Source organism: Chenopodium album, chromosome 7, assembly GCF_948465745.1.
Source record: "Chenopodium album chromosome 7, dcCheAlbu1.1, whole genome shotgun sequence".
NCBI lineage: Eukaryota > Viridiplantae > Streptophyta > Magnoliopsida > Caryophyllales > Amaranthaceae > Chenopodium > Chenopodium album.
Window position 1 is genome coordinate 37,406,618 of NC_137840.1, and position 22,113 is coordinate 37,428,730.

The 22,113-nt window shown below is 33.9% G+C and overlaps 1 protein-coding gene across 2 annotated transcripts; it reads right to left on the reverse strand.

Annotated features, from left to right (window-relative positions):
- Positions 1-792: 792 nt before the first annotated feature.
- LOC145639001 (uncharacterized protein At4g19900-like) lies at positions 793-20,178 on the reverse strand. Of its 2 annotated transcripts, none has more exons than XM_081690099.1 (6): positions 19,802-20,178; positions 14,935-15,842; positions 13,082-13,234; positions 7,624-7,758; positions 5,479-5,673; positions 793-1,163 (listed from the first exon to the last, which is right to left on the reverse strand). In XM_081690099.1, exons 1-6 carry the CDS (start codon positions 20,072-20,074, stop codon positions 977-979), a joined length of 1,851 nt encoding a protein of 616 aa, XP_081546225.1. In that variant the 5' UTR covers positions 20,075-20,178; the 3' UTR covers positions 793-976. The 2 variants fall into 2 exon arrangements, with proteins under 2 accessions (XP_081546225.1, XP_081546226.1); XM_081690100.1 differs by having other exon boundaries at positions 798-1,163; positions 13,082-13,231.
- Between the last annotated feature and the right edge of the window lie 1,935 nt (positions 20,179-22,113).

The window sequence follows — 22,113 nt, forward strand, 5'->3', positions numbered from 1 at the left end:
TACTAAAGGTGAAACCAGGAATGACACATGTCATCTCCTGGTTAAAAATTTTCCCTCCAAAATTTTTTTTTTTTTTTTTTTTTTTTTTTTTTTTTTTTTTTTTTCTGGCCAAAGCTTCCTGGAGAAGTTTTTAATACAAACTATGCAATAATATTTCATTTCCTATTTGATAAGTATATTCTACATTCTATTTGTACACATTCAAACAAAGATATTATTTTTTTATACTATAATATGCAATAATAGTTTGCTATCTATAACTTTGTAATGTAATTCTTAGTTATTTTTATTAGTCGTGCATATATTATTCTCTCTGTTTTCTTTAGTGTGATAATTTTTTTTTTTTTTTTTTTTTTTTGTAATTACAGAACTTTCATCTTATTTTACAAAGGTATAATTTTTTATAATTAAATAATAGTGTTAAACTAATGATAAGTATTAAAAATTACCGTGCATGGCACGGGACTTAACCCCTAGTAAAGAAATAAACACAAAACAAATGAAAAGTTACCAATTATAGGAGAGAAGCATTTGGAAATAACACCCATAAATAATAAGTGTGTATTAAAAAAAATTAAAAAAAATAAAAACAAAAAAAATCCTAAAGGGATAAGAATTTACGAGCTAGTGCAAGGGTAGCCAAAAATTCAAAATGCTACAAGTAAATGCTCCTTCCATGACTTTTTTTAGCTATTTATATATTAATATGACTACAGTTATTTTATTTGATTTCTTTTAAATATAACAACCCATGGTAAAATATGTTGTTAGTGGGTATTGATACGAAGTTCCATTATATAACTTTTTTTTGGTATAATTTTCATTCATATTTACTTTTGTAAAAATAAGGTCAAATTAATGTATCAACATGTGTGCAAATTTATCTCTTTTGAGAATTATGTTTCTATGTGGGCACATGAGATTTGAGGTTTAAACTCAAAATTGTATTAAGCTCAAAACTTGGAGCAATGAATTTTCATAGCATATCCAAGCAGTGTATACAAAACTTGTTCATTATCTTTGCTACCATACTATATGGTTCCGGAACTACACCAGAAGTTAAGCTGTTCCAGAAATGGAAAGTATTTGACTCGGTGAGGATCTTTCTAAGCAGAGCATGCTGATGAGCCTTTTCATCATCCGTCACTGGAGCAATGAAGTATCTGTAAAGAGGCAAAGTAGTTTCAGAAAGACGCAACAAAGAACACTGCAGATAATCATACATAATCATCAATATTCGAAGTAAAGATGTAGAAGTAACCAGTGCCGTATCTAAGTGTGGGTTCAAAATCATTAAAAAATAAGATATAGGTCCTCCGTTTGTTTAAATGCAAAGTTGATTATTTCATGTTTACCAATGCACATTCTATAACCTAAATATGTTATGATCAATTTTGTAAATTTTAAATAGTTGATATCATAAAAATATTTTTCGAGATGAATCTGACTATATATCCCACTTGATTATATTATTTATATGTTTCCTCCTTTAGTTGACAGGTTTGATTTAGGCATATATATTAAGGAGAGGAGAGAGTGAGAGAGAATGAAAAAGCAAGTGGGATAGATTGTAAAAAACTTCCTAAAAAGGAATACGTGTCAACTAAAAAGATTCGGAGGTAGTACATTTTTTTCCAACGTATGAATTACAAAAAAAAAAAAAAAAAAAAAAAAAAAAAAAAAAAAAAAAAAATCAAAGGATTGTATGCATAAATATTGTAAAATTATAAACGTTGCAATCAACAAAGAATGTAGAAAGTATAAATTAGATTTTAATTGATATTTTCAAATTCCGGATTACAACTTTTTTTTTTATTTTATATATATATTTGAAAAAAACTTTTTTTTTTAGAAAATTCAGTGGGTTCAATGAATCCACTTTGAACCCACTGTGGATCCGCCATTGGAAGTAACAACATCCTAAAAGTATTAGCATTAGCATAGCTTAGCTGCATAAGTGTGTAATGAAATGGGATGTTGAAGATAAATATAAAGAATCAATGATCTGACGCTAATATACCTGTCCAGTTCCCTCTAGGTTTTCTCCTTAGAAGGGCTTTTTTTGTTCCCTTCCTGGCCTCCATTAGTTGGTTTTTTCAATTGTTTTTTAAAGGTTTTCCTTCTCTCTTTTTCCTTTTCTCCCCATCTCTATCCTCTTGGTCTCAGTTGTGAATTTTTGTAGGGGCTTCCATTGGTGTTCTTACCAGTGGTAAGAACCGAGTACCTTTTTATTACTTTTAATCTCATCCTAAAGATGATGATTTTTATGTTTATTTTATTTTCTTTTAATGGCTAGAATTGAGTTTCTAGGGTTTCATAATCTCTATAAGAATACGATGGACCACATGAGTATTTTCACTCAAACGACTACGAATCAGTGGATTTCAAGCAGAATCAGTGTGAACGCACAGATTGTATTGCTTCAAATAATGTTTTTTATTTAGGCAATTGATAATCAAATCTATGATGTATGTAGTTTTAAGGTGTGTATTTGTGTTGGAATTTTTTATTTCTTAGGAATTATATGTAAATGTCGTTTGGCTATATTTTATTAATGAAACCTCGTTTCTTCTTGTAAAAAAAAAAAATAAATAAAAATCAATGATCGGATAAATCTGATTCAATCCCTCAAGATTTTGAATGGAAAAGAAACTAGGATAAATCGGTGGAGTTGGGAGAAGAATTGGAGATGGAAAAGAAACTAGGTCATATCAGGACATTTGGGTGAAGAAAGATAGAATCTTGGTACATAATCAGTCCATGGAGGGACAAATAGAAAAGGTCAGTGATCTTATGACTTCAGAAAGAAGATGGAACACCAATCTAATCTGGAAAAATTTTGAGGAAAAATTCTATCAATCCACATCCCTACTCAGGAGTGCAAAGATGAGTTTAGATGGATTGCACACAGGAAAGGGGAATTTAGCTTTAGATCGGGTTATTGGGTAGCTGCAACAAGTTCGAAAGTGTCAACATGGAGCCCAAAACATACAGCATTCTGGAAGTTGTGGTGGAAGGCAAATATTCCACCAAAGTGGAAAATGTTTATCTGGAGAATTACTCAGAATATTATCCCCACTAAAGATAACCTGGAAAACAGAGAATTTTCTTGGAAGGACAATGTGTTCTCTTTTAGGAGCCAGAAAGCATGAATAATTTGTTTCGATTTTGTGAGATTTCAAGGAGAGCGTGGGCTTCTTCACCTCTTGGAATCAACTCATCTAACCCGATGTTTCTGTCTGGCAGAAAATGGACTACTAATTTCATATATTACTGTATGACATGTCTTCAGGGTGACACAAAGTCTTTAACAACTTTTGTGGCGATCCTATGGGCAATTTGGTTACATAGAAACGATGTCATTTCAAGGGCGTGAGTGTCAATTCAAAAGTTATCTTAGACTTGGCACAGATGCACGCGAATAGCTGGGAGAAAATTCAACTCAAGAAACAAAGCAGAAAAGCAGCAACTCAATTATCTCAGGGATTTACAAGACTCCCAGTGATATGGAAAGTTGGAACTGCTATAACACCCTCCTGTATCTCGATGTGTGTGGATGCAGCTTGGAAAGAAGAGAAGAGAAAAGGTGGAGATAGTTGGAGAGCAGCAATTGCTTGGACAACAGAAAATCTCAACCTGCAGCACATTCAAGGGAGCAAAAGAGTCTTTGCTTCAACCCCAACTCAGGCAGAGGGATTAGCTATCCTGGAAGTTTTGCAACATTCAAATGTGGAGGCTGAAAATCTTTTAATTAAAATAGATTCAGCACAAATGGTTAAAGATATTCGGCAAGAGGCGCTAAAAAGACAGTATGTCATATGTATTAAGGTAGATAGAAGTATGGTGGCTAAAGCTCATCACTTAGCTACCCATTGTAGGAAGTATGGTTAATTTGGAGGACTAACCTCCTTTCTCCATCTGTCTAAAAAAAAAAAGATTTTGAATGGCATGGCTTGACAAACCCCAAAAAAAAAAAAAAAAAAAAATGGCATGAACAAACTTGGCACAAACTAATATTCCCTCCGTTTTTAAATACCTGCTCCACTTTCCATTTCCAGCCATTTTTAAATACTTGCTCCATTTCCTTTTTTGGAAAGCTTTTACAATATTTGATTCATTTTTCACACATAGTGGACCCAACATAATACTCTCTCCTCCAATTCTTCCACTACTTTTGCTTTTTACAATTTTTTATTCTCCCAACTACCCCACCACCTCCATATTTTATTATTTTCTCCAATTTCTCCTAAAACTCCGCGTATAGAGAAATGGAGCAAGTATTTAAAAACGGAGGGAGTAATAACTACTACATATATGTTAAGATGTGAAAACTGTCCAGCTGGCAGCCACAACACCGGCATAGTCACACGGTTCCTTCCCAGCATAGCAAGAACTTTTGAGCCATCTTCCATGGGCACAATATTACCACCGTTAGGTTGTGTAGAAAACCACATCCGGGATGTTAAATCCACGGACCACGAAGCAAATATGTAGCCCAATATCTTCTTTATGATTAAATTTCCCTAAATTAATATTTGAGCCTTCAGCTTTAGTAATCATCATTTGGGTTCTAATTTTGTTTATGGCTCCCTTATGAATAGCAAATTTGTTTGAGGACATAAATAACTTTTAAAGAATATATGAAATTGAGATTCTTCTCTATTGTGCCCTAACAAACCTTTCCTACATCAATAAATTTTAGTTGTTGATAGTAATTATCAACTAGGTGTTTTTATAATGCTTTGAGATGAACCCTGTTTGATACCAATCATTTTATTGCTGTAATCTTGGTGTTTGAATTTTGAAGCTTAGCTTTTATTTTAAGAAAGTTTGTGTTGCACATCAAGTTACTTACACAACCTGAAATACAAAACCATTAAAGATTTGAGCACCAAAAAGAAAAAAATAAATAAATAAATAAAAAAAAAAAAAAAAAAAAAAAAAAAAAAAAAAAAGGGTCTTATATAAGATTTGTGACATTCCTTAATTATGGATTAGCGTGTGCTTCTTGGCTTAGGTTATAAGTTGATAAAGCTAGTGTCAGTGATTTACTACAATGTCATAAGTAACATCCTGCTTAAGATCCATCATGCTTTAAAAGAAGCAAAAGGAACTAATCATCTGGTTACAAGGCAGAGACATACAACTCGTAAGTTTTCCAACTTTAATATTTCTGACTTTTGTAGATAAATTTACTTTTATATAAATTGTACAAAGTACAAGCTAAGGTTAGGTCTTGAGAGAATTACCTACTAACATACTTTTAATATTTTTCATTGTGTACATTAAAATTAAATTTGATTTTTTCTTGAAATGCAGGTTTCTAATGCTAGATTGTATACATGAAAACAATCATTTACGGGTTCTTCCTGCAGGCCTGCCTTAATTCTCAACAAATATCCAACTTGAGTATATTGAAAAAATGAAAATTAGATATGATGCGAAAACTATTATGAGAAGTTTAAGTTTGTGATATACCTCTGAATATCATGTGAACTAATAGGAAAGAAGTTCGATGCTAACTGCACTTGCAGCATCTGCTTTTTCTTCAAATTATCTGCTTTGAGAGAAAAATTTCCAGCCACTCTAGTTAATAAATCAGCACCATTCCATCTCAACAAGGTGTCATCATATGAGGAAAAGAACTCCAACATGCACTGCCTGATAAATAAACTGCAAGCAAACAAGATACAGATTAAACAAAGAAATTTCGAGGGGGGGAAGGTGTGTTCCAACACAAGTAAATTAGAAATAGGTGATTGCTCCAAGTTCATCAGAAAAATCAGGTATTTTAGGCAATACAGTCATCAGGGCAACGGCAAGACCATCATGGCTGCACATGCACGACAAAAGATATTTGGTCTCACATGAATTATTAACATAATTTTGGGGGTGATGATACCTAGGAGGATGAAATGATGCCAATTATACATCAATCCCTCCTCTGTTCCTTGCACTAGCAATACTTTTTAACTCTCTACCACCACCTCTACCAATCTCCATTCCACATATATTGTCTCCTATTACGCCCTTTATATTATTACCCCAATAGGTACAATTTTAAAAAAAACTCCCCACTCTATATCTTGGAATAATGTAGAAGGATGACCATAACTATGAAGAATTCACCAGTTCCTTTCAGCTGATACTGTAGACAAAATCACAAAAGATACATCCTTAACCTCACTATCAAAAGAAGAGGTAAAACTACTCAGAGAGAGATCGAAAGGTTTCAACAAATCTGCTAAAATAGGGACAGTGTAATAAAAGATGACCATAGGTTGCTGCATGTTAGAGCATCACAGTACACAAAAAATTGAAAGTTAGCCATACTGGGTCTTTGTTTATGTTGTTACAAAATTTTGACTAGTGACTTGTTACTGATATTCACAATATACTTGTCACACCCAAACTTTTCTCCTGAGACCTTATTCTACTTCAATAATTAAGTTTTTTGTCTTTGAAAAAACAGGAATGACATCCTTATTAGCACTTTTCCAGTTTTCTGCATACTGACATAGTGACATTATAAATAAGAAATCTGCAAAAAATCAATTGAATGGTGTTAGTTGTTCCAACAGCATAGCCATAAATATGTCTGTTGTCTCCAGGTAGGTCTTACCAATTTTAATTGATTCAACATGTAAGTGAGAGAGATTGAGACATGGAAAAAAAAATAATAATAATAAAAGTAAATACTAGAACAGGGGAATTAGGGTCATTAGCTAAAGAGCAGATGAAGGAAGAAGAGGAGAACAAGGCACACATCAAGCAGAGAAAAATGCAGATGAAAATCACGTCATTCTGCTATCATATACTCTGACAAACTAGTTATCTTTTTATTTTATTTTATTTATTTTTTTTTTATGAAAGAAGCTAATAATCAATGAAAAATATCTATAGGTTGTTACCTTTCCTAACATACATGGAAACCAAACTCATATAAGAAAGTAGTCGTATACTGGACTGAAAAAACTTGAAAAGTGTATATTTTTATCTAAAGTAAGCTGCAAGATCATCCTCAAGGTCCATCCATATGTCTCTTCCTTCAATAGTTGAAATAAGAGTCTAGAGCAGCAAAGCTTATGCTAATGTACAAAATAAACCTAAAATAAAAAGGAGAGAGAGGGAGAGGGGCGAGAGACAGAGACATAAATAAAGCTTGTAGTTGTTGGCTTTTTTTTTTTACTGCTGATTGATAGTGCACAGATTTATAATTCTTTGGAATGAGATTACAAGATTTACAACAAATGACCTATATGCACAACTTAAGGCATCATATACAAATCTCTCTATTCATAAAACAAGGCCCCTGCACATTTCGATGTTAATTTTGTACCTTACATCACCAATTCCCTTTAATATATGCACATAAAAAAAACATATAGTAGTCATTTAAAAAAAAAAAAGTTTCATGCTCTTATTTTCCACAATATTTTACTGACATGGATATTGAGAAAAATTAAATGTTTGAGTTTGTCCTTAAGAAACTTGGAAGTCTTGTAACATGAAATGCAAGTAATACGATTCCTAGTGATAAATAAATTGGATCAAACAAACACCAACAAAGAATTACTGATGGAAGCGCAAACAAAATGTAACAACGTAAATCAATTTGAATACCTGTGCTTATTAAAAGCCATGACAGCACCATTCAGAGGACTCCCAGGAGTCAGCTCTTCCATTCCAACTGAATTCCTAAACCCAGATATTGGCTTGAGTACTACAATGTCACAATCCAGATATATACCCCCATACCTGTAAGCCAGAGAGACGTTTAAAGCTGAATATACATGCACGTGAAGCCATCAAGACTTGGATTAGAAAAGGCAACGAACTTGCATTGTCTCTCTTTCCGTTATCTTATATATCAACATTGAATCAACAGAATATCAATTTGCCAACAAAAAACAAGATGAAATATCAAATGCAAATCTTCATAATTTCCAAAAGCTTACAGAAAAGTTATTGAATGATGTTAAGACATTATTTTCTCATGTTAACTGCAGTTGTCTGTCTTACACTCTTACAATCCTACTTTAAGAATAAGAATAACCGTGCAAAACTGTGGGAAGCAAAGAAAATTAGCAAATTAACACTCTAAGTCTGAAGCTCAAGCTTTTGCAAAAGAAAAGTAGGTTAACATTGATAAGACTATTAATTTATGTATAATATTACCATGACCAGCAACCCATATCCCAAAAATTAGAGTTTGTCACACCCCTATATTCGGCCCTTCTTCAAAACCAATCATGGCAATGGTGTACCCAACAGCATCACCTTTCTCATCAGTTGGTTGTAATTTTATTGTTATACCAATTTTTTAGAGGAACTAAATTTGTAAATTTAAAATCATTTTTAAATTTTAATAGTTTATTAAGTGTTTGTGCCTTTAATTTTAAAGGAATTCGCCCTGATCTTTCCTTATGCACCATTTCTCCTTGAAAAAAATTGGCACAATTAGAGAAGGCCTTAGCTCTACTAAAAAAGTATGCACATATTAGGGTTATTTTAAATTTAGCCTAAATGAACTCTTTTCCATGAAACATCTTAGTTTTAGCAAACTTAATTTGCAATAATATCTTTGTCAACTATTCCCTTAGAAAAAAATTAAAAATATATAAAGTACCTACCATTACCCACCTTGGAACTACAATCTCTTAACCCCAAACCACCATCATATATACTGAAATTACCATCTCCTAGCCCAAAACCACTCTCACCAACCCAAGAAAAACCCCCAGCTAGCCTGAAAATAGCCTTACCGCCCTGAAAACCAACTACTCAAAAATTCAAACCTATAATTTTTGGGAAAAAATAAAAATCAATAGAAAAACGGCATTGATTACTCAACAATTACAGCTTTTGATGGACAAAACCAACTGAGAAAATTTATGTTCAAATTCGACCTTATAATCCTAATAGATGGTCATTCAAGGTGGTAAAACATTAAGTGGAGATCAAAGGCGAGGAAAGCAATGTGAAGGGACGGTGGCATGGAGAGGGTGTGAACCAAACACCTGTTTAAAGTTCTTTTCCTAGAATTTTTTTGAGTAACAGATGAATCCTAGCTATTCAAAGGTTTCTTAATTTTGTATGACTTGAGCGAGATGGAAAAAATAACTTGGAAGAGCACTTGTGAATCTATGATCCCCATTCTTTACATGACGCTCAATTGTGTTTATCTCTTCTTTCCAAATCTTCAAAACCTTGATCCCAAGATCCCAGGTGTGCAAATACTTAATAGGTAGAATAAAGTTGGGTTTGGACTTTAGAAAAGCAAGCTTTTCAAGAGATTGCTTGGCTCAAGAATCCTTTACTTCTAACAGGCAAAAAGCATATGCCAGAGTGGACCTACAGTCTTAAGGAATCACTCAAATATTACACCATCTTACAACAATCCATGAAAGATCCTCCAAATATCACAAAAGTGAAACCCAAAAGGCTCAGGGCCAATTTTGGGCCTCTGCAAGCAGACCTGCTGCACAGGGCCCCAAAACCAAAGGGGCCCAATTTATTTATTTATTTATTTATTATTTTATTTTATTATAAGTGTTAAATTCGATACTCACGGCACTTCCTCTCTTGCATAGTTGCATTAAATCATTAATGGCATTCAAGAAATCACGGCACTTTCCTCAAAAAAAGTAACAGCTCCTAGTTTACTCGTAAAAACAAATCTCTAATCAACTTCTTGGTTTTTAACAAAAATATTTAATTATCCATATTCTAATTCTTTAACTTCCTTTAATTTCCCAATAAAAAACCCCTCTAATTACTCTCTGATTGCTGCAATTGCCACGAAAAATCTGAACCTTCCATAATCTTTCTTTTATTTTCTGTAAATTTACATCATAATTGTCAATGCATGGAGCAATTTAAATCCCTTTTTTCCACATTTCAACAGTTCAAATTTTACATCAAAAATATATACTCCTACCAAATTTTCAATCATTTCATACAAAAAATATTGATTGAATAATTTGTTGTTGAGGGAAAAAAATTACTACGTAGCTTGATTTGCCACTTAAAATCTGAACCATCAAACTTATATTGTTGTTTGATCTGAAATATTGATATGGAGTATATTTTAATTGTTGGTGAGGATTAATGGACACTTCCATGTTCAACCGTTGGAAATCCTAACGACATTATATGTAAAGATGTTTTTTTTTTTTTTTTTTTTTTGGTGAAAAAAGATTTTTAAGTAGGAAAAATTGACTAGAATAATCCCAACTTTGCCTCATTCGCTCAAAATAATACCAACTTTCCATTATTTTTTAATAATCCGAACTTTGATATTAATTTGCTTCCAATGGTCCCAGTTAGTTACCCAACTTGTTATAACAAGTCATGGGACACGTGTCAACTTAGGATTGGGCTAAAAAAATTTATATAAAAAAAATAACGGCAGCGGCTATCCTCCCTTTTCCGGCAGGCAGAAGCTTCACCATTCCCTTCCTCGCTATCAGCCACCTTCACCGTTAACTGCCCTGATTCCGGCCACCCCTCCCTTTCCCTCCCTGATTTTGGCCATCCCCTCCTTTCTCCTCCTCAAATCCGGTTAAAATAGACAATGAAGTTCTATGTAATTGCAGTGAATATTGTACCTTCGATTCGCGTCAAAATCGAACAAGAAAACTTGCATAGGAAAAGAGATGAATGAGGAGAAGCAAATTGAGTCAAGAATGGGATTGCCTCAATTATCAGCAAAATAGTTCAAGGGTCGAGAATTGCCTTAATAACCAGCCACATAATTCGTTATTCGAATTTCAATCCAGATCAAGATGAAAGTGCTGCAGGTTTTAAGCGGCTGGTGGCCGAGGTTATTGTGGGTAAGGTCGTCGGGATGGTGGGGTTCGGCGGGGTTGGGGTTAGTTGGTGGGGGAGGGGTGGCTGCGGCTGGCGGAAATGGTGGCTCACTGGCTGGGCTGCCGATTTTTTTGTTTCAATTTTTTTCTTTTTTTTTTGGTTTTTTTTTTTAATTTATTTTTATACCAGTCACGTAGTGACACGTGTGCAAATAATCCCAAGTCACAAATGTTTACCTTTTTAGCCAGTTTCAGGTCACTAGGGACTGTTTAAAATTAATGGAGTTTAAAGTTGGGATTATTAAAAAATAATCGAAAGTTGTGATTATTTTGGGAGAATGAGGCAAAGTTGGGATTATTCTAGTCAATTTTTCCTTTTAATTATTAAAATTACTTTTTCTCTCAATTTGTTTTAAAATTAAAAGATTAGGGTCCATTGTAGATTAGGGCCTCGAAAATGTTTAAGACGGCCCTGAAAAGGCTTACTCTTATAATCGCCTAAACGATACTGAAAATCAAACCAGCAAATAAAATTTCAACTATTTTTTACCTTCCAAAAGAGAGCAAGGATCTTATACACCACCAGAACATCCGTTGCACCCAACAAAACTCAAACAGTTATCAGGTCAAAACCATTCAAAAGCACACATTGGGCCATTAATTATCCAGTATGCCGTAATTGTTAAGATTCTTGGAACAACCAACCAACTAACCTTTGCCCTTTTGTGGGACCTCTGACATTAAAATAAGACACTAGACTACCAATATCAAAGGATATAAAGACAGTGAAAAAAATTTTACGGGAATTTACCAAAGACTTCTAGACCACTCTCTAATCTAAGTAACTCACTAAACAGCAAGTCCACCATCACAACCAGCAATTGTAATATTTCCTGCTTTATACTATGGTTTCCCTAACAGGAAAACCCATGTAAAAAAAAAAAAAAAAAAAAAAAAAAAAAAAAAGAGGAAAGAATCCAATAGTTAGACAGTATGTAACTTAGAAAGGTGAGAATGATGCAAACTAACAGTGAAGATTGGATGTTTCCTTGCCATTGTTCTACCTAAAATCCAATCCTAACTCCTTTTGACCTTTCCTCATGTCCATAATTCAGTCACATATAATCACTTTTATTTACTTGTGGCTTTAAATGTGACAATACCATACCCTATGAAAGTATGAGGTTCAAGTCATTTGGGGTCCTCCATAAACATCTTTACTCTTACCCTCCATATCATGTGATACATTATATTGAGACAACTTTGTCCCAATTTGTGACCTTTAGCAGTTTGCATTTATTTAATTCATTGATTTCATCCTACCAAGAATGATTATACTCTCGTAAATTCTTTTATTTCTGCAACTGCTAAGGTATTGACTAGTAATATGTAATTTTCATTGGTAGTGCTTAAGTGTTAAATTAATGACTAACTTGTCCAAATACTTGAGAATTTTTTTTTGGGACAAATAAAGAAAATTTTATTGCCAAAATGAGAGTAAAATATACAGACCAAAACACCAAAACATAAGAACCATCGGCATGCATCAGGATTATATTTCCTACCTTCTAGAAAGGGTGAAAACAAACCCCTCAAACTACTTCCTAATAATTAAACCTTTAAGCTGCACAATCTGAACTTGTGACTTGTGAGATTGTCGCTTAAGTTAACTAGTTCCTAATATAAATGTTGCTGAGTCTAAAAAGCTTGTTTTAAATTATTAGTTAGGTAGGCGATATTCCAAGAGGTTAGTTGGTTCATTGCAGGAAACGGAAATTTCCAACACTAGTTTATGTTCATTGGGTAACATTAAGGTGTAAGCATCACATGTTTAGTGCGATGATCAATTGATATTGTAATGCTACAATACTTCTCGATCCTTATTCCAATAGATTACTTAGTTTCTTAGTTTTATTATAAAGTATTAAAATATTTAGTAAAATAGTTCGCAGCTACATAAAATAGAGGTTTCTAACTTACATAAGATGTAATTTGATAAATCAAATTCTGGTTGAGATCAACCTTAGCTTTCACTACTACATCTTCAGGGGGTTACAGTTTGGTTATTCTAGCTAAACGATCGACTTTCTTACCATCATCACAGCCATAACACTAGTTTTCATTAAGTCAGGACTGTTAAGAACAGGCTTCTCTAAAAACAAAATGAGTGGAGCTCTATTATGAGTAAAACGAATTAAAAAAAAAAAAAAAAATTAAAAAAAAAGAAAGAAAGATAACAAAGATATAAACATTAAAGTAATATAGCTTACTTGTACAGTGCAGCAAGTCGAATGAGTTCACTGTAATGAGTAGAATAAAATTTTGTAGTCCTCCATTCATGCCAGACAGAAGTAAATATGCTTGTAGGTGTATCTTTCAGAAGTTCTTCCAAGTTTGGCATAGTTACCGCGATTTTGAAACTACTTTCAAAATGAAATCATTTAGTCAAAGGATTAACAATAATAAACAGATAGCGAACAAAAATACTCAAAATACACCGTAAAAACACAAAAGCAATAATTTGATACACCAACCAAGAGCAAGTATAGACCAACAATACCATACAGAATATGCAAGACCTGGTTGTCGGCTAAGGAGAAAGGTTGGAGGTTTTTATGAAGTGTTCTCGCCTTCAAACCTTGATTTAACACAAGCTAATTTTATGATGTACCAAGAGCATATATAGAGGACATGGGATTGAAAACAATACTTTTTTAGGTTTCAAAAAAATTAAAAATAAAATAAAATAAATTGGAATACTTTTTTATTGATTAGTATAATAAAGTGATACTCCCTCCATTTTTAAATACTTGCTCCATTTCTCCATGCGCGGAGTTTCAGGAGAAATTGGAGAAAGTAATAAAATATGGAGGTAGTGGGGTAGTTGAGAAAATAAAAAATTGTAAAAAGCAAAAGAAGTGGAAGAATAGGAGGAGAGAGAGTATTATGTTGGATCCACTAAGTGTGAGAAATGAATTAAATATTGTAAAAGCTTCCAAAAGAGGAAATGGAGCAAGTATTTAAAAACGGCCGGAAAAGGAAAGTGAAGCAAGTATTTCAAAACGGAGGGAGTAAAAGATAGGTGGATCAACATAGAGAGTCATAAGAAAGTACTAATGAAAGAATATAGAGTGACGATTAAATTGGACATCATCAAACCAGTTATGAACATTAATAGAAGCTAGGAAAACTCAATACCACATAAACTACCAACCAGATTGCTTTAGAAGATCCTTTCATATACCTTTCATGGATGAAACCCATTCATCCAAAGGAATGTAATTTATGCACAATACCATAGTGATTTCCTCCAATTAATATTCAAAAAAAAGTATACCATAGAAGTTTTCAAGGTATCAAGCTATGTTACTCGGACTCGGGTACCCATGTCCGACACGGGTATGTGTCCAAGTGTCCGACTCGGCTATTTTGTGAAAAAATTCTATGATTTTGAACTAAAATGAAGTGTCCGAGTGTCATACCCATGTCCGAGTGTCGAGGGTCCGACACGGGTACTTGAGGTAAAACAAAGAGTCCGAGTAACATAGGTATCAAGACATATTTAACATTTAAAGAACAAAAAATTGCTAATTTAAACCATGAGATTTTATCACTATGTAGTCTATTATCAAAAGTCAACTTTATGAAAGTATTTTCTAAAATAACAAATAGCTTTATTTTCATATATTAAAGGATAGTGTTTTTTTTTTTTTTTTTTTTTTTTTTTTTTTTTTTTTTTTTTTTTTTTTTTTTTTTTTTTTTTTTTTTTTTTTTTTTTTTTTTTTTTTTTTTGAAATTAAGGTAATACTTTTGAATTTTCTAGGATGTTGCATCATACCAATACTCGTGCATTTTGTTGTGAATCTCAATAGCAGAATTAATAGAGCTTATCAAACTAGATGCTCATGTTTAGGGAAAACCACAATCAAGGAAAATGTTTCATCAAAGATGTTCCATAAAATATGAGAAGGGAAATAGGGTGACGATAGACCAAAAGGTTTCTAGCCATGGGTTTGGGTTAATCAAGTTCAGAAGATCTATGACCATTTATCATTCGTCATAATATTGGTATAGAACGATCTACTACGGAATATAAAAATAGAACGATACTTTGTAAACATACCCATCTTTCAGAAACTCTTTGAAGAAATCAAGTTCAATTGTCTCTGAAAATACAACAATACAGGCATCTGGATGGTGAAAAAGCACACTTTCAAGGCCTCTCTGGTGTCTTACAGTATACATCCAAGGGGGCGAATTCCACACCATAAACACCCTGATAGAACACTTAGATTTTCTGAAAAAGGAATCCATAAAATTTGAAAAGGATAGATTTGGATGCAGTCCGGGAAAATATCCCCATCTTCTGCCACCAGAAAACATGGAGCCTGAAGACTCAATCTCATTATGTGTTGCAGCTTTATGGGCTTCTCCTTCACCATCTTTACCCAAAGAAGAATCATAATCTTCTGCATTTTTTCTCAAGGATCGGTCATATATTCCTTTCATAGCATGATCACCTAACCCAATTTCATTATTACCCAGAGTTCTAAATTCATATTTCCTTGCTTCAAGATTTTTTTCAACACCCAATCTCTCTCCTTTAATACCTCCGTCCAAACTTTCACGATTCATACTACTACGTTCCTTGGCCTGATAGTCAATAGCCTCATCGGACCTAACATCTGAAAATCCAAAGGACTTCTTTATAAGTATGGGAGCTTTCTTTATCTCCTGAAACAACCCTTTTTTCACAATCTTATCTCCTCTTGTAAGTCCAGTAACTCCAAACCCATCTGGATCCTGAAGAAGTGGATTGCTCATTGTATTTAACACTTCCAACCTGGATTTAAACATCTTATCTTTCCTCAAAAAGTCGCTCTTTGCATCAAACCAACCTCCCCAACCATCCCTTAGGGGCGAAGACTTGGACCCTAGTTTTAATAAAAGAGCATCTTCAATGCCATTTGCTTTAATCAACTCCCTTCTCAACTCCTCATCCACAGGCACATCATCTGAACCAAATGCAACCTAGTCAAACAATGATTTCCTTCTAATCAACAAAACAAAAACAAAAAGAAAAATATATATGAAAATGACATGGACAGCAATTTAAGGGGTGACGCTATAAAAAAAATTTAAAAATTAAAAAATAAAAAAAAATAAAAAATAAAAAAAAAAAAGAATAAGAATGAAAGTAAATGTTAAGTAATACATACAATTCATTACATTACCAAGTTTGTTAGATGAATTATAATTTAAACAATACAAATCATTCACAAAATAATTAGCTAACCCTAAAAGGCTGCAAGAAGATATTGCCACTCATTTAAATTGCATTCTATATTTTAAAACAAAATAGGAAACATGGTAACAATAATTTCCTTTTAGTTAATACTTTGTAATTTTTTTTTCTATTATTATCAATATGGAGCAGGGTGAGGAGGTGGGATTATACTTACAAATTAAAATTAAGAAAACATCAGAAAAATATTCATCAAAGCTATTCTATGTTTAGGAAAACAAATAATAATAGAATGAGAAAGTGCTCTCTTCCCCTCCCACTCTCCTCTCCCTCCTCTATCTCCCTCCTTATCCCCTTTATTTGTAAAACAAACACTAAACATTAAATGATAAAGATTTTAATGAATTGCAATATACTACCTCCGATTTTTTTTAGTTACAACTTTTGAATATTTTATATCTCTCAAATAATACCCCAAAGTTGCAACTAAAAAAAATCGGAGGTAGTAAATAGTATATTTGTCAATGTCAAACTCAATTTCAATTAGCAAATTTGTGTGATGCTTCTATCTTAAAGGGGGATCAACTCAATATGCAATAATTAACTCATTCGTTAATTAAGCTCAATTTATTTGGTCAATTTTTTTGTTAATGTGACTCTGTAATAGTTTTGGTCCCCTAAATTTGTAATCCTGGATCCACCTTGCCTTTCTCCCTTCCTATATCCCTCTCCATATGTCTCTTATATAAGTGGTCTTTTAGGCCACTTATATAATTCATTAACCCCATAATTTAGCCCTTTATCTCGCATTATCGTCCCCTTTTCTTGAAGATTTGGCCTTTGGACCTTACTCTCTTCATTTTGTAGTACTTAAGTTAGAATTTCATGATTTTAGATGTTTTATGTCCATTTTCCCTCTTATATTGATCCCCTTCCCATTTCTTGAAGAGTTTGCATGAAACCTTCTCTTAGGATGCTCGGGAACCTCATCATCATGATCGAGGAACGTCGCTTGAAGCCCAAATTCCTTAAAAGTGAAGGAAGAATTGAAGAAGGAGCAAAATCAGAAGGCTAAGAGAAGTCGGTTTAGCATTAGGAGTGGTTGTTGTAGAAGATTGCTCAATTAAATCTTTTGAAGCCACCTCCAAAAATCTTGCCAATTCGCAATTAGGACGAGTGAATCTTTTGTAGCAACCAATTCGCAATGTGGAGTGACCACTCATTTCAAAGGAGTGAATTCTTAAGTTGAGTGGAGATTATGGATCAGCGACACCGAAGACCACTCTTAATGAGAGGATTAAATACTCTAGTCTAAGGAGCGACCTCTCCAATCCTTAGGTATCAATCACCCGATTTAAAACTCTTTTAAGTTGACTTTTAGGGGATTTCAAGGGGAGTATTTATTCTTTTAAATCATGTAATTACGACTTTTTATCAAACTCAAGATCACAAATCAAAGATTAGCTTAGGTTTTAGAGAGAAGTAGATAGAAAGCAAATTTACATTGTTAAACCTTCATGATATCAAGCATTTCAATCCAAGTTCTTCATTTGTTGAGTAATTCTTCTTTCCTTCTCTCATTTACTTGCTTTCTCTAAAATAAAGATTTATGTTTATTTTGTGTTTGCTTATTTTAATTACTTATTAATCTTTGTTTAAATCTTAATCATTTTTGTTACTCATGCTTAGCCTTACTATGTTAGGGATTAGTGTCTCCATGCTTCTCATGTCTTTACTTCCTGTTTTAGGGCAGGGGAATGAAGGTAATGGTGATCAACTTAATTGATTTATTAAGCCTAATCTATGATTGATTGGTCAATTTGTGAATGTGGGTGATTGTCATAGGTGTTTAGGGTCATTCTAGCAAATCAATGATTTGATATGATATGCTCTTCGCACAAGAGCGACTTGATTGAAAGTAGTAATTCATCTAGGTTTAGGCTAGGTTGACTGTAGGGCAGTAAATTAATCTAGTTGGAGTATTTTCGTGATTGTATGCTTAGAATTGATATTAATATGTTAGTTCCCCTGATTAAGCCCATATCATTTAAGCACAATTGATTGTTTGAACTTATCACTGTTTCCTAGATTTCCTTCCCGTAGTATTTTTATCACTTGATATTCTCCTTGGTCTAATTAGTGTTTTTTTTTTTTTTTTTTTTTTTTTTTGGGTGTTTGTGTGTGTGTGTGTTTAGTAGACATTAATAGCTCTAATAAATTTTTAAAAAAAAACGCACAATGACTCTTTATAATTCGAATTGGTTGTGTGGTGATATAACCCTACTTGCCAATGTATTTGTAATTTGGTAGTTAGGTAATTTGATAGGGCGGTATAATTAATGACATATTCTAGGCTTATCACCATCTCCCTCAATCAAAGTACTTCTACAATTGCGAAAGAACAAGGAGTTAGTGAAATACTTTTGTATCTATTTGGATGCTTTTTAGATAACAAATGCACAAAGACAAGCATCAGGTATTCAAGTTGATTTGTTTTATAATTCTCTTCAAAACTATAAACTTAAACTCATTTGTGAGCATATATCACATATTTTTGTCATCTCTTTTCCTCTTCATTTACTAAACTTATTTGTGGGCATACATATTCTTATCATAATTTTTCCTCTTGACCAAAATTTTGACGATGGCCCCATGCCTTATAACTTTTCAAATTACCATATCAATCTCTTAGACTAGGACCTATACAATCAATACACAATTCAAGCGGCATAGGTAATACTAAGTGACAATCATTGGAAGGTTTGTTGTATAGGCCTCGCTCTATGCTAGATTGAGCTAGTTCTAGTTTGCTTTATGCTCAAATTTCCAATCAAATCCATATTCCCTTGTCTATGAGGATAAACTTTTTCTTATCAGACAAACCAATATCAAGTTGCAGCAAAAGAAAAGATACAAGAGAAGGCCCAAGCCCACTGGAAATCAAAGCCAAGGAAAAACATTCAGAACTTTCTAATCTCACAGTACATCAAAGAAGGACATATTCGGGAGTGCCCCATGAATACTTCTGCAAATCAGCTCATGGACACGAGCTCATTCTTTTTTTCACAATGGCAACTTCTTTTACAAGTAAAAATCTATTCTTTCAGCGCATAATGAACACACTTTGCACCCTTGTCCATAGTCTAAGTGTTAACTCACTTCCATAAAATTAACCCAATAAGACTCCATACTACCAAAATTTCACCAATTTTCTCGAACCAAAGCACCAAGATGATGGAAAACAAAGATGACCACCCTGCCAAAACAAATTCTCTTCAAAATCCCACTTTTGAATTCACAAATTTCTACACTCAGCCTAAAATATTGTCCATTGCCCCCACACAGCCAAACATACTTGACAAATAATGATGTTGACTTTCTAGAACTCAGAAGAATGACAAAAGATAATTGATCAACTCATATTGGATAATTTTGTGAAATTGCCAAGTTACAGGCCTTTTTACCATCAATACAAATACACAACCAAATAAATGAATAACCCTAATTTCTTAATATATAGCAAGAATGATAAAATACCAATTATGAAGAAAATATACATATAAATTAATAAATTGATACAGAACTAACCATGCTTGCATGAGTATCATAAGCAAAGCCACCATCAATACAAATACACAAACAAACAATTGAAAAACCCAATTCTTAAGTTATAGCAAGATTGATAAAATCAACAAAAAAATCATTCATACAAATAAATAAATTAAGAAATTGATACAGAACTAACCATGGTTCCCAGAATATCATAAGCCAACCCACCATCAAATGGCCTCGCATAATCGCTCCACCGATTAATATCATCAACGGATCGTGGGTCTAACGATCGACGAACAACAGAAGAAGCATGATCAAAATAATAACCGGAAGAAGAAGAAATGATAGATCGCTCATGGTCAATCTCTTGGATCTCATCTTCTGAGTCAACAATGTCGGATGAAGTTGGATGAAGTGATGAGAGAAGCAGCAGCAATGTTGCTGCTACTATGGAGTATGTGTTCATCGTCGTCTGGGTTGTATCTGCAACATCGTTGATTTTTCACTTCAAAATCATAGTCATGGACGGAGAAAGTCCATATATGGGCTAAGAAAGCAAATAGGAGGGTAGTAGTGCAACTATGCAATTTACCCATCTTCAAAAAAAAAAAAAATAATAATAATAAAACTAAAGGAAAAGGCTGACTTTTTACGCAAAGTCTTATACTTCGTATGTGGCTAGCCACACCGTGCGGCTAACCGCTATAAAAGTTACTTCGCTAGTGTAATGGGAGTTTCTTGATTAGTATTAAAGGGGTTAATTCGTCATTGTTATAGAATTACTCGGTCAGTGTTATATGTGTTACTCGATCGGTATAATAGGGGTTACTTAATCAATGTTATATAGGTTACTTTAAGTGGTCACACGGTATGGCCTTTCGCACACAAAACAAGGAGGACTTTCTATATCGGGTTATATTTTTAAATGTAACGGTGCCTCGTTTTGTGAATATGAAAAAGTTATTTTGAAATGAAAAATTGTACTTCCTGCGTTTCTTTATAGTTGCAACACACATTTTATCATGGTATTTAAGAAAATTGGACCTCACATGATATAATACTAGAGGTGTCAATCGGGTCTACGATTAGGTTTTGGGTTTGGGTTTGGTTTATCGGTTTTCGGTTTGTAACAGGTCGTTTATAACGGGTTTTAATTAATTAGTGGGTCGGTTCAGGTCAGTTTTAAAAAACATCGGGTCGGTTCAGGTCAATTTTAAAAAAAAACGTTAGTCAGTTCGATTTGGGTTTTTTAATTACGCTTCCTATTCGGGTCGGAATCTAATCAGATTGATTTGTAATTGGTTCAGGTCATAATTGGTTCGGGTTGAACTCAACAGTTTGAAAACGGAATTTTGTCAGTTTTAAGCGAGTTTTGGGTCAAAACAGATCGCATCCTAATCGGGTTGGGTTGTAATCAATAGGTCGTAATCGGCTCGGGTTGAACTGCTCAGTTTGAAAACGGGGTTTGCCGGTTTAAAGCGGGTTTCGGGTCAAAACATATTGGGTCTTAATCGGGTCGGGTCATAATCGGTTCGAGTTGAACTCATTCGATTTAAAAACGAGTTTTGGTTTAAAACAAATTGGGTAAAATCCTAAATCACAAAGTCACAATTAATTGATAAGGGTCATAAAACAAGCTGTGTTGATTTAATAGTGGTTAAAACAAATCAAGTGAGTGGGGATAATGTTGGGGTTTGGTGAGTCCAACTCACCGCGGAAACAACCCCGACCCGAGGAACCACTCGCAATAATTAAAATCATAAAGCATAAATAAATAATCACAAAGAAAAGATAACGGATCTTACCCTCGAAGCGAGCTTCGCCAAAAAATCAGGGCTCTTACTTGAAAGCTACGAGCACGTCAAGCGCCGCGCCTCCGACGGTATCCACCCACAAAAAGGCGAACACAACTTTAAGGTCCGCTACCTTGGGGTTAGCAAGGTCCGACCAAAACCCGAGTGTTATATGAGTTTAAGAGTTTTCCCAAAAATTATGGAATGCTCTTTTTAACTCCTACTCAAGCAAAGAATTCTCAAGCCATGCCATGACTATTTATAAGGAAGTATGCCTTGTGAATTTCACTCATCTTTCAATGTGGGACTTTTCACAAAAAGATCCCACATAGAAAGATTGGTGAATTCAACCCTTAGTTAAATAAATAAAGGAACAAGTAACAAGTGTCACATGGTTAGGTGTGGACCACTTTCTCACTTGGTCCCCAAGGCATTTCACATGCAATGTGAACTAACCATGTGTCACCCAACCTTGAACCCCAAGTTGGGTTCGGTTGGCCCATTTTATTTTAGCCCGTGTCACCCATCAACCCGGGTCCACGGCCATTGCCATATGTGTCGCCACCGTGGCGCGCCGCCACCATGGCGCTGCCACGTGGCACGCTGCCAACGTGGCACCGCTGCCACTAGGTGGCTGCCAATGTGGCGGCTGCCAACGTGGCATGCTCCTATTGGGCATGCATTCCTAGCCTTTCGCGTGGCTAGGATTTTA

What these genes read in the sequence shown, in the direction of transcription:
- LOC145639001 (XM_081690099.1), bottom strand. Translation starts at nt 20,074, where the DNA reads ATGAACACATACTCCATAGTAGCAGCAACATTGCTGCTGCTTCTCTCA. An exon ending in ATGATATTCTGGGAACCATG is followed by an intron (nt 15,843 to 19,801) that starts GTTAGTTCTGTA and finishes TTGTTTGACTAG; the next exon opens with GTTGCATTTGGTTCAGATGA. An exon ending in AGTTCACATGATATTCAGAG is followed by an intron (nt 1,164 to 5,478) that starts GTATATCACAAA and finishes GCCTCTTTACAG; the next exon opens with ATACTTCATTGCTCCAGTGA.